The 12,246-nt window shown below is 45.0% G+C and overlaps 1 protein-coding gene across 1 annotated transcript in view; it reads left to right on the top strand.

Annotated features, from left to right (window-relative positions):
- Positions 1-9,655, top strand: part of Ash1l (ASH1 like histone lysine methyltransferase) — a 160,233-nt gene extending 150,578 nt beyond the window's left edge. The window contains exons 23-28 of the mRNA XM_059265644.1: positions 1,364-1,502; positions 1,640-1,812; positions 3,598-3,764; positions 5,338-5,378; positions 6,495-6,796; positions 7,267-9,655. Of these exons, the coding sequence (XP_059121627.1) occupies positions 1,364-1,502; positions 1,640-1,812; positions 3,598-3,764; positions 5,338-5,378; positions 6,495-6,796; positions 7,267-7,358 (914 nt within the window). The 3' untranslated portion in view covers positions 7,359-9,655. The remainder of the gene's footprint in view (positions 1-1,363; positions 1,503-1,639; positions 1,813-3,597; positions 3,765-5,337; positions 5,379-6,494; positions 6,797-7,266) is intronic.
- Positions 9,656-12,246: the final 2,591 nt, after the last annotated feature.

The raw sequence follows: 12,246 nt of genomic DNA on the forward strand, positions 1-12,246 counted from the left end.
CCCCCCCCCCCCCCCGCACCAAACCCTTCTAAAAAGTCTTGTGTGTGTGTGTGTGTGTGTGTGTGTGTGCGCGCGTGCGCGCACACGCGCACACTGCATTTCATTAGGATTAGCTGCGTGAGCCTGGGTGGAAGGAGATTATTACTTCCTTCAACCGGGGGTGCTTACCATAGGCTGTATCCCTGAGGACTGTGACTCCACCCCACTTGGTTCCTTAGCAACCATGGACTGTCTCTTAGCTCTTGAGGGATGCTGAAGCTTTAGGAATCCCTCCCCTTGGTTTGCTGGCTTTTGTTTGGTGGCTTGATTGTGGGTTGGTGTTTGTTTGTGTCTTATTTCATTGTTACTGTTTTTTTTTTAGACTATAGCTCAGGCCAGGACTCAAACTCCTAGCTGTCCTGTCTCTGCCTCCCAAGTTCTGGGATAATAGGCATTAGCTACTGTGCCTGACTTATTGTAGTTTATTTGTCTGTTTGCTTGTTTGTTCGCTGTGCTGGTAATTGACCCAATCTATAGCCAAGATCTTTATATTAATTTTAAACCTAGTAGACCGGGTATGGTGGCACAATGTCTTTAATCCCATCTGGAGATAGAGAGGGATAGATCTCTGAATTTGAGGCCAGCCTTGTCTACTTAGTGAGTTCCAGGCCAGACAGGGCTACATAGTAAGACCTGTCTCAAAACCAAAACAAATAAAAAATAATAATAGTAGCCTGGCCCACAGTCAGGACAAATCTCTTTCACTTGCCAGTCCCACAGGCACTCAGACCCGATCAAGTAAACACAGAGACTTATATTGGTTACAAACTGTATGGCCGTGGCAGGCTTCTTGCTAACTGTTCTTACAGCTTAAATTAATCCATTTCCATTAATCTATACCTTGCCACGTGGCTCTTGGCTTACCGGCATCTTCACATGCTGTTTGTCATCATGGCGGCTGGCAGTATCTCTCTGACTCAGCCTTCCACTTCCCAGCTTTATTCTCCTCCTTGTCCCGCCTACACTTCCTGCCTAGCCAATGGCCAATCAGTGTTTTATTTATTGACTAATTAGCAACACATTTGCCATACAGAACATCCCACAGCAAATAAACCTAGTAAAGAGAAAATAAAATAAAAAAAAAAAAAACTAAAGAGAGCCTTTTGTAATTAGAATTAATAATAGTCATAAGACTGCTGATTTTACTTTCTCTTGATTTCTTTTGTAGTAGTAGGCATTGAACCTAGGTCCTTGCTCATTGAATTACTGGGCTCTCTGCCTACCCCTCCATATTGTTTTAGACCATGGATCAGATAAAAGGATGCCTTATGGAGTACACCCAGGGGTCAATATTAATGTTCTCCTTTGTTCTGTACATTCCTAGGTGACTGTGTGTACCTGATGAGGGACAGTCGACGCACACCTGATGGCCATCCAGTCCGTCAGTCCTACAGACTGTTATCACACATTAACCGAGATAAACTTGACATCTTTAGAATTGAAAAGCTTTGGAAGAATGAAAAGTATGTGCTTGGTCCTGTCTGCTTCCAGCTGTGTCCTCCCAGCAGAGCGGAGTATGCACTGGAGTCTTGTTCGTAGACTTAACCTCTCCTTTCTCATTTTCCTTTTTTTTGTTTTGTTTTGTTTTGTTTTTTTAAAGAGAGGAACGGTTTGCCTTTGGTCACCATTATTTCCGCCCCCATGAAACCCACCACTCTCCATCCCGTCGGTTCTATCACAATGAGCTATTTCGGGTGCCACTCTATGAGATCATTCCCTTGGAGGCTGTAGTTGGGACCTGCTGTGTATTGGACCTTTATACATATTGTAAAGGTAAATGATGAAGGCTTGTTGAGAGGTGGTCTTTGGGACTGGAGAGAGAGCTCAGCAGTGAAGAGCACTTGATGCTCTTGCAGAGGACCCAAGTTCAGATCCCAGCACCCACATGGCAGCTCAGAACCATCTGTAACTCCAGTTCTAGGGGATCCAGCACTTTCTTCTGGCTTCAGTGCGCACCAGGCATACACATGGTACACGTACATATATGCAGGCCAAACGTTCACACACATTTACTTATACATTCATTCACTTTGCAACAGGATCTTACTCTGCTGCCCTGGCCTGGAATTCACTTTGTATACTAGGCTGGCCTTCAGTTCCAGAGTCAGATCCAGCTGCCTGAGATTACAGCTAATAAAGGTATTCTGATGTGTAAACACCAGGATTAAGGGAGAAAGATACTCAGAAAGACCTGGTGTGAGCTTCCCTGAGAGAGTCCCTTTTCTTTTATTCAGTGCTCAGTACTTAAATATTCATAACACCACCACCTTTGTTTTTTCCCAAGTGAGTTTAGGGGATTGAACTCAGGTCATCAGGCTTGTTGGCAAACACTTGGGCCCAACTTTTTCTTTTCAGACAGAGTTTCTCTGTATATCCCTGGCTGGCTTGGTACTCACTATGTAGCCCAGGCTGGCCTCGAACTCAGAGATCCACCTGCCTCTGCTTCCCGAGTGCTGGGATTAAAGGCGTGCGCCACCGCCGCTGCTGCTGCCACCACCACCCAACTTCAACATTTGAGAATATTGAGCCAATTTCAGAATCCAGCTGCATCACATTTTACTACTGATATACTTAACCAAGCATGAGTTTCCTTCATTTGAAAGCAGATTTTTCCAAGTTTTACAGAGATCAAATGATACACAAAAGCTCTAGTTAATGGCTAGCTTGATGTGTGTTTGTTGCCATGATTGGCAAGAATTTAGTTACCTATATCTTTATTTCATTATCATAGCAAAAACTTGACAATAGTAAGTATTCTTATTCCGTACTGACAAACTGCTTACAGCTCTGTGACCTGACTTCTCCAATTAAAAAAGAATTAGCTTCCTGATGTGCTTCCTCATATTTATGACTCTTCCTTTCCCATAACTTCCTCATGGACCATTCTGTTCCTCAGAGTACATGCTCAAAAATCCCTGCGACATTCAATCTACATTTCTGGGGTTTTTACATTCCGTTACTCCATTCCACTGCTATGTTCCATCTCCTTTTGCATACTAGTGCTTAAAAATTCTGCTTTCTTCCACAACCATCCAATGCTTGGTTTTCCAGCCTTTCCTTAATGACTAGTGTCTGCTCCTGATGGGTCTGTCTTCTCTCTCAGAGATAGCTGTCCACTGGGCTTCTTCTGGGGACAAAGGAAAATCAGATTTACTGATCTTTGTTTTAGATCTTTCTGTTGTTTTGTTGTTGTTGCTGCTGTTGTTTTGGGACAGGATTTATTTCTCTGTGTAGACCAGACCTCTCTGGCCTTGAACTCGGAGATCCTTCTGCCTCACTGAAATTACAGGTGTGCACCACCACTCTTGGGCCTAGATCTATTTTATTTTTAATAATGTGGGTCTGTGTATGTATCTTTGTGTGAGTACTGGTGCCTTCAGAGGCCAGAGGGAGGGTGTAAATTCCCCTGGAGCTGCAGTTACAGACAATTATGAGCCCTCTCACCTGGGTACTGGGAACCAAACTCTGGTCCTCTGTAAAAGCAGCATGTACTCTTAGCAGCTGAGCCAACTCTCTGGCCTGAGAAGTCAGATTCTGTAACAGTGTTTGAATTTACAGGGAGACCCAAAGGAATAAAGGAACAAGATGTTTACATCTGTGACTATCGGCTTGACAAGTCAGCACACCTGTTTTACAAGATCCATCGAAATCGTTATCCTGTCTGCACCAAACCCTATGCCTTTGATCATTTCCCCAAGAAGCTCACTCCCAAAAGAGATTTCTCAGTAAGTCACCTTGGTTGTTTTTGTTTTGTGGCAGGAGCTCACCGCTTAGATCAGCTGACTTTGAATTTTTAATTCTCTTGCCTCTCCCTCCTGAGTGCTGGAATTGCACGTGTGTGACACTAGCCTCACTAGTCTTTCCTTGTGAGTGCACACATGCACAAGTGCAGGTGAGGCCAGAGGAGACTGGCTTCCCTGTTCTATTGCTCTCCACCCTAATTCCTTGAGACAGGGTCTCTCACTGTACCTGGAGCTAATAGCCAGCAAACTCCAGTAATCCTACTGTCTTTGCCCCAACACCCAACACTGGATCACACCCTGCTTTTTTATGTGAGTACTAGGGATTTGAATTCAGGTCCTCCTGCTTGTATGGTGAGTACTCCTACCTGCTGAGTATCCTCCCTATCCCCTCCATACCTTCCTTTCTTCATATTCATAATTTGTAAAAGCTAGGTGTGGTGGGACATGTAGTATGCAGAGGCCCATGGATTTCTGTGGGTTCAAGGCCAACCTGGTCTACATAGCAAGTTCTAGACCAGCTAGGAATGCATAGTGAGACCCTGTCTTAATAAATAAATAAATATATAAAAAGGATAGTATCCCTGAAAAATAATCTCTTTATTTTTATATTACAGGGTCTTACTGTAATCCAGGTTTGCCTCAAAGCCACTGTGTAGCCTAGGCTTATGTTGAGCTCCAAGCAGTCCTAGCCCTTAAAACATCCTTTGGTGCTTTTTTTTTTTTTTTAATGTCTAAATCAAAAATGTAAGGGGGGGGTGGTGCACACCTTTAATCCCAGCACTTGGGAGGCAGAGCCAGGTGGAGCTCTGTGAGTTCAAGGCACCAAAACTACACGGAGAAATCCTGTCTTGAAAAACCAAAAAAAAACCAAAAAGCAAAAGTAAGGCATGACTGGGCGTGAAGACAGAGGCCGTTAATCACCCTTCAGATGCAGGGGCAGTTTAAGTGCTGTAATCTTGAGGCCACTCCGGCTTATGTAGCTAGTTCCAGGGCAGCTAGGCCTACATAGTGAGACCTTGTCTAAAAAAGGGTGGAGCTTGAGACAGTTGACAAAATGGTTCAGCGGATATGGACACTGCCTTAGATCTTGAAGACCAAAATTGGATCCCACAACCCATGTAGTAGCAGAGAACCCTTCATACATGAGCTGTGATGCGTAGACACCCAAACATTACACACTAAATAAATAAATAGTTGTCCATGTAAGACAAGACCATTAAATGTAATCTGAACATAGCTTGATGATAGAATGCTTGTTCATGTTCTTTCATTCTCATCTCCTCCCTGGGTATTTTCTCTAGTTGTTGAAAATGCAGACCAATGATTTTCATTCATTACTACAATTATAGCAGGAGCATGTGGCAAAGAAAGCAATTCGCCTCAAAAAAAAAAAAAAAAAAAAAAAAAAAAAAAAAAAAAGGCAAGCGAGCAAGATGTCGGCATCCTAATAACCTCCCATAAAGAAAAAGATAAAGAAGTCACCCGAGTTGTCTCCTTAGCCGCGTGTCCCCAGATGAGACCCAGCATTAACGTGCTTTCCTCTTTCTTTCTGCAGCCTCATTATGTCCCAGACAACTACAAGAGGAACGGAGGGCGGTGAGTCCTGGAAAAACGGGAGGGGGTTAGCTCACGTTCCTGAGGGGTTAGCTAAGAGCTAATACAGAACAAGAAAGCAAGTAGCTCCTCATTGGTCTGCCTACTGGGATTGGCTGTTCTCTGTAGGGTAGGCCCTGAGTAACGCCATCACTTCAGTGGGAGCGGTGCAGTCCCGTTACACATCCCTAGCAAGAACAGGGGAGTGTAAAGAGAAGGGAGAGAGAAGAAGGTTAGACATGGAACTGCAGATGGACTCAGAATCTCTCTTTCTTTCTAGACTGAGTTTTCTCCATCACATGAGGGTGCATCCACTTTAGATGCCTCTATTAAAGAGATTCAGTCAGTACTGCGCAGTTTGCACTTTTAACAGTTTATATTTTTCCTTGTTTTATAAATGAGAAGGAGGTTCCTCATGGAGGCTTTTCTCTTGTCTGTCAGGTAAGAGCTTAAGTAGCCACTACTGGAGCTGTAGAGATGACTCAGTGGTTAAGAGCTTGTGTTGCTCTTGTGTTCCCTCTACCCATGCCAGGTTGTTCATGGCCACCTGTAAACCCGCTCCAGGGGATCCCGCACCCTCTCCTGGCCTCCATGGGCACCTGCACTCACATACACATGCACACACGTGTACACACATAATTTAAATATAATAAATGCCCACTGCTTTCTCTGTAACAGTAGCCTATAAAAAGTGAAGAATTCTAGATAACATAGAAAAGTAAAATAAATATTGTGGTTGGACTGAGTTTCCTTTGTGTTCATGAAGCAATCAGTGACACCTCAGCTCTTCAGGCCTGCTGTGTTTTATGAGATTCTATCTCATTTTTGCTTCAGATTTCTGAGAACAAGAAAGGTTTAATTTTACAAATGGAAATTAAGTTAATTTCTAAGTGGTAGAACATTAACCTAGCATATCCAAGTACTGCCATAAAAAGGAAAAACTACATTTCAGAGAAAAGTGATGGTTTGTATAACGCTGACATTCAGATTTCTTAACTCAAGCCAAAGTTCTAAGAAGCAGACTCGAGGACCTCAAGCCACCTTAGGCTTCTAGCTTTCATTCCCCACCCTGTCCAGTGTCTTGTTAGCCGTGCCCTGAATTCACATGTCCTTTGACAGATCATCCTGGAAGGCTGACCGCTCAAAGCCACCCCTAAAAGACCTAGGGCAAGAAGATGATGCTTTGCCCTTGATTGAAGAGGTGCTGGCTAGTCAGGAGCAAGCAGCCAGTGAGATGCCCAGCCCTGAGGAGCCAGAACAGGAAAGAGTTCCTGCCGACCTCAGTGACAGTGGGAAGAAACCAGAGGAAGGTAGTCAGGAGCCGCAGTTAGCCAGCACACCTGAGGAGCGGAGACACACCCAGCGGGAACGGCTCAACCAGATCTTGCTCAGCCTCCTTGAGAAAATCCCTGGGAAAAATGGTAAGACTCATAATTAGGCTTGAAGATAAGTGAGAAGTCAATGGAAAAGTAGTAAAACACATTGCACACACGTGTGCTTGTGCGTGTGTGCAGTGTGTGTGTGCATGTGTTGTATTGGAGAGTAAACCTCGTATTTCACATGTGCTGGGCAGCACATACCACTGAGCTTTCTTCTGTCAGGGTCCAGAACTACTTCTGGTTACTATGCCAGCATGTTCTAAGAAAATGGTTTGGTTTCTTCAGTGTGAGGCTGAGTTTGGATAGTGTCTTCCCTACCCTAGCGAACCACTTTTCTTTTGGAGGGAGAGTAACAGCTTCAAAACAAAAATTTAGGTCTAGAGAAAGACCTAATTGCTTTAGGCCAGGGGCGGGGAGGGGGGGAATGAGTCCTTGAGTTTTCCTTAGAGTGCAAATCCAGACTGAGGTGTAGAAGAGTGTTATTTGCTGAACTACCTTGGTTCTGTTTTCAGCCATTGACGTGACCTACCTGCTGGAAGAAGGATCAGGCAGGAGACTGCGAAGACGCACTTTGTTTATACCAGAAAACAGCTTTCGGAAGTGACTCTGAGCGGAACGAGAACGTGGAGCATCTGGGATCCAGTGAAGCCAACAAGTCCGCTCTCTTGCTCTCTGAGTGTGGACGGGGCGGGAAAGGTCCATCCAAGCAAGGGAGTGGGTCACGTCTTTGACACTAGGTACTTACTAGACCTGGAGCTAGTGGAGAGGCAGGAAGTAGGCTTGCGTGAGGCTGTTGAGTTTACTTCTCCTCTTCATGGCTTTGCCCTGAGCGTTACTGTAGAGAGGAGGACCACATCGGGAATAGCCGGAAGTGCTGGGCCTTAGAGCACTTGACAGTCCTCACGGCCCTGCAGGGACTCAGAGTGCTGCTTCCTGTGACAGGTACAGATCAAACTCCAAAGGGAAGGGCCTGGATCCCAGCCCTGTCCCGTCTGCTCTTGCAGCTCTAAGAGCTGTGTCAGACCTAAAACAGATGGTGTAGCTGGGGCCTCTCCTGACTTCCTTGACCAGGAAACTCTTCCTTCTTCCCAGCCAGGTCAGAGTCCTAGAACATGAACTGACTGCTCGAAGCACTTAGAACTGCTGCCACCCTCCCTGCTCTGCTCCCCAGAAGTGAGTCAGTAGAATCATGGGGTAGAAGAGGCCTCCATGGGGTCAGAAGGGCGGGCAGTATTTGTAATGATTTTTTTACCCTTCCTAACCTGCCAGACATATTTTTTCCTACTGAGAAAGCCACGTCCCCGCCAGCACACATGCTGCTTCTCTTCCTGTGTGTCTGCTGTGCTGTGCAAAAAGAAGATTCACTTCAAAAACAAACCAATTTTCTAAAACTACATGAAAACTCTAAACCCTCCTCTAATGAACTCACTACAGAACTGTTGAGCAGTGTTCCTGGTCAGAGTGTTTGTTGCGAGTGTAGATCACCAGTTGATGAAAACACTACTCATTTTCGTAACTGTAGAGTTCCCAGTGTCTGTCCCCCACTCGTCCGTCTCCCTTCGCCTTTCTGAATGACTTCGTCATCAGGAGGTATAGCCAGGGTCTCCTTCCCTCCCAGTCTTGACCAGACGTTAACAGACCATACTGTCTCTCTACGAGTAAAATTCAAAACGCTTTGCTCTGTCTTCTCAGACATACATATGCATATACATTTTAGATGTTCTTATAAGAGAAAAGATGGTTTTTAAATGTGCCAAGTTGTGTGTGTGTGTATATATATGTGTGTGTGTGTGTATGTGTGTATATATGTGTGTGTGTGTGTATATATGTGTGTGTGTGTATATATATATGCTGTGAGATTGGTAAGCAATACATTAGTAAACACATCCTCATTACTCTTTTCCGATGCTGGACCAATGATGTCCTAACTGTACATTTCCTTCCCCTTATGATGACGACGCTCTGACTCATTTAGGTAGAGACATTTGACCACCTTTCATTCCATTGATTTTCTTTTTCTTTCTCTCCTTCCTGTGTTATTCTTAAGGGAAAAAAAAAGAGAGGAAGGGGGATGCCAGAGATCCCCTTGAGCAGAGAAAAAGCAAAATATTTTATTAAAGAAAAAAGAGAAATTAAGAAAATAGTTTGGAGTATTTTCTTACTGTAGAGAAGCATTGTTCATTACCACGAGACCTGAGTATAAGATACTCACGTGTGGAGCTGGGGTCGCATGTCCAAGCCCATTGGAGTGGTTCCTTTTGTTTCTCGTTGCAGGGAGTGGGTGGGAGGGAGGTTGGACTAAGGGCACTTTGGGGGTCTCCTTTTAGTCAGAAGCAAGAAAATGACAAGAAAGAGCTAAAAATCAATGTTTTCCTTTAATAGTGTTAAACACTAAAATTTTAAAAAAGAAAGAAAAAACTTTGTAAAATGTAAGAACAGAAGCAAAAGACACTACGCTGTCATTTTATCTTTCTTTTGTTGAAAGATTCAAAACTGAAATGTTTTTTAGACAATCAAATGTTAGGTAAGTGCAAAAACTTGCTTTTTCTTACTGGTGTAGAAATTAATGCCTTTTTTATTTTTCAGTTATTTTATAATAACAAAATAAAAACAACCCCCCAGCTGCCAGGTGGGTTTTGGTGTTTGGAAAGCGGGGCAAAAGCACTACATCACTGCAAATAGCTACAGTTAGTCTGCATGTCTGTAGGCTGTGTGATTGCGGAGAATATAAATGCTGCTAATATATTTCCTTTTTACAGAAAAGCATATCTAAATAGATGATTGTTTTGATGTTAATCTTTGTAAATTATGTATTACCAATTTTAACATTGGATGTAATTGCATAAAGGCTTGCATCTCAATCCTGGAAAGTCTAGCATTAAATGGAACAACTTTTCCTAACTGGAGTGGTTACCTTGCTTTTTTGTGTGCCTCTTTCCTACTCCAGTATCTCCCAGTATGATCTCCATCCTGTTTCTAATAAGATCTTCTAAAACTGTCATCAGTATTCTGGGCCCCACAGGAGACATTTCTTCAATTCTAGGGTCTGTCTAGTTGGGCTCAGCCTGACCAGTAAGTAGCACAGCAGTTCTCCTACCAGACATCCAGCTGTTTGTGAGACAGCACCATCCTTTACTTACATTAGCAGCCTCTAAAGGGGCCTTTAACCTAGGGTCACTTTATTCTTTTGAGACAGTGTCTCAGTATGTAGCCCTGGCTGGCCTGGAACTCTGGAAATGTAGACCAAGTTTTTTCTTTATTTAGGTATGCTGAAAGCCCACCCCAGGGCCTGTGCGTGCCAGGCAAACACTGAGCTACCTCCTAGCTAGGTGGTGGGGCAGCAGCCTCAGTGGCGCACACCTTTAATCCCAGCACTTGGGAGGCAGAGGCAGGTGGACATCTGTGAGTTCGAGGCCAGCCAGGGCTACACAGAGAAGCCCCCATCTCAAAAAAGTAAACAAAAAAAGACAAGGTCTGGCCTCAAACTCAGTCTGGCCTCCCAAGTGCAAGGACTGCATCCATGTGCTGCATCCATGTGCTGTTACATCTGACAGCAGGTCCACACTCAGTGTGCTCCGTGTGTAGACAGTGTCTGCACACCTGACCGCAGATCCACACTCGGTGTGCTCCGTGTGTAGACAGTGTCTGCACACCTGACCGCAGGTCCACTCGGTGTGCTCCGTGTGTAGACAGTGTCTGCACACCTGACCGCAGGTCCACACTCGGTGTGCTCCGTGTGTAGACAGTGTCTGCCGTAAGTAGCTTCCGTGTGTTAGAATTCATGGCAGTGCTGTGTGGTGGGGTTTGTAGATGAGAGGCTGAAGCAGCAGCGGGCCCGTCGACCCTCATCTTAGCCATAATGTTGTCATCTCCGTTCTAAAAAAAGCAGAAACCGAGGCGTGGGCTTGCTCAATAACCTACCATAGTATAATTATAAGTAGTATAATTTTATGTGCTTAAAGACTAAAACTGTAAAGAATTAAAAAGAAGCCAGGCAGTGGTGGCACACGCCTTTAATCCCAGCACTCGGGAGGCAGAGCCAGGTGGATCTCTGTGAGTTCGAGGCCAGCCTGGTCTACAGAGTGAGTTCCAGGAAGGCGCAAAACTACATAGAGAAACCCTGTCTCGAAAAACCAAAAAAAGAAAGAAAGAAAAAAGAAAAAGAATTAAAAAGAAGAAAGAAAGAGCCAAAGTGAGGGTCGAGATGGCTGAGAAAAGTACTTGCTGTGAAGAGTAACAGCAGACTCAGTCCGCAGCACCCGAGGAAATGCCCAGCAGGCATGCCCACCTGTAATCCGACCTTCAGGAGTCAGGACAAAGGATCCCTAGGTCAAGCTAGCTGACTAGACAGGCCCAATTAGTGAGCTCTGGTCTCAAGCAGGCAAGTAAGGCTTCTGTCCTCAACCTCTGGCCTCCGAATGCACGTATGGACTCAGCGAAACAGGCCGAAGTACCCCACTTAATTAGAGACCCCCTCCCCACTTAATTTTGTCCAGACATAGTCTGTTACAGGAACTCAGATAGAATACCGAGGTGCCACACACCTTTCATTCCCGCACTGTTGGGAGTTCCAGACCAGCAAAGGTACACTATAAAACCCTGTCCCTGAGCTGACGACCGAACTCAGGGCCTTGAACTTGCGAGGCAAGTGCTCTACCACTGAGCTAAATCCACAACACTGCGACCCTGTCTAGAAGGGAAGAAAGGAACAATCCCAGGGCAGTCGACTACCATCCTCCATGTCTTCTACAGGTGAAGCTGCCACTGTTACACAAGTCTCTTCATGGTTGCAAAATAGGCTTTAAATGTTCTGTTTATCTTTTCTCTCTTTATTTTAAGTGTACGAGTGTTTGGCCTGCATGTTGTATCTGGTCAGGGCCCCACATGTGTGCCTAGTACTCATGGAGACCAGAAGAGAGCTCTGGGTCCCCTGTGTACTATGTGGGTGCTGAGGACTGAGCTGGGTCTGGGTCCTCGGGAAGAGCAGGCAATGCTCTTACCTGCTGAGCCATCTTTCCAGCCCCATCTTGTAGCATGAATCCTAATTGGTCTTAATAAAAACCCAGAGCCAGATTATCAGGGTAAATGCTAAAAGAGCAGAGAAGCAGAGCGGCAGCCACTAGTTCCACCCCTACAAATCCTCAGCCTAAAGAACCCTGAGTTCTTGTCTCCTCCCACCTTACATTCCTCACTCCGCCCAGCCATATCGCTTCCTGTCTCCACCTCCCGAGTGCTGGGATTAAACGTATGCGCCACCACTGCCTGGCTCTGTTTCCCTTTTAGACTGGATCAATGTTGTGTAGCCCAGGGTGGCCTTGAACTCACAGAGATCTGTCTACATCTGCCACCTCTTCTGGGATTAAAGGTGTGCGCCACCACCACCTGGCCTCTATGGCTAGCTAGTGGCTGGCTTTACCCTCTGATCTTCAGGCAAACTTTATTTGTAGTATAAAACTAAATTTTACATTTCTGGCCTGTTTCAAGTTCTGCAA

Source organism: Peromyscus eremicus, chromosome 6 (assembly GCF_949786415.1).
Source record: "Peromyscus eremicus chromosome 6, PerEre_H2_v1, whole genome shotgun sequence".
NCBI classification, from domain to species: domain Eukaryota; kingdom Metazoa; phylum Chordata; class Mammalia; order Rodentia; family Cricetidae; genus Peromyscus; species Peromyscus eremicus.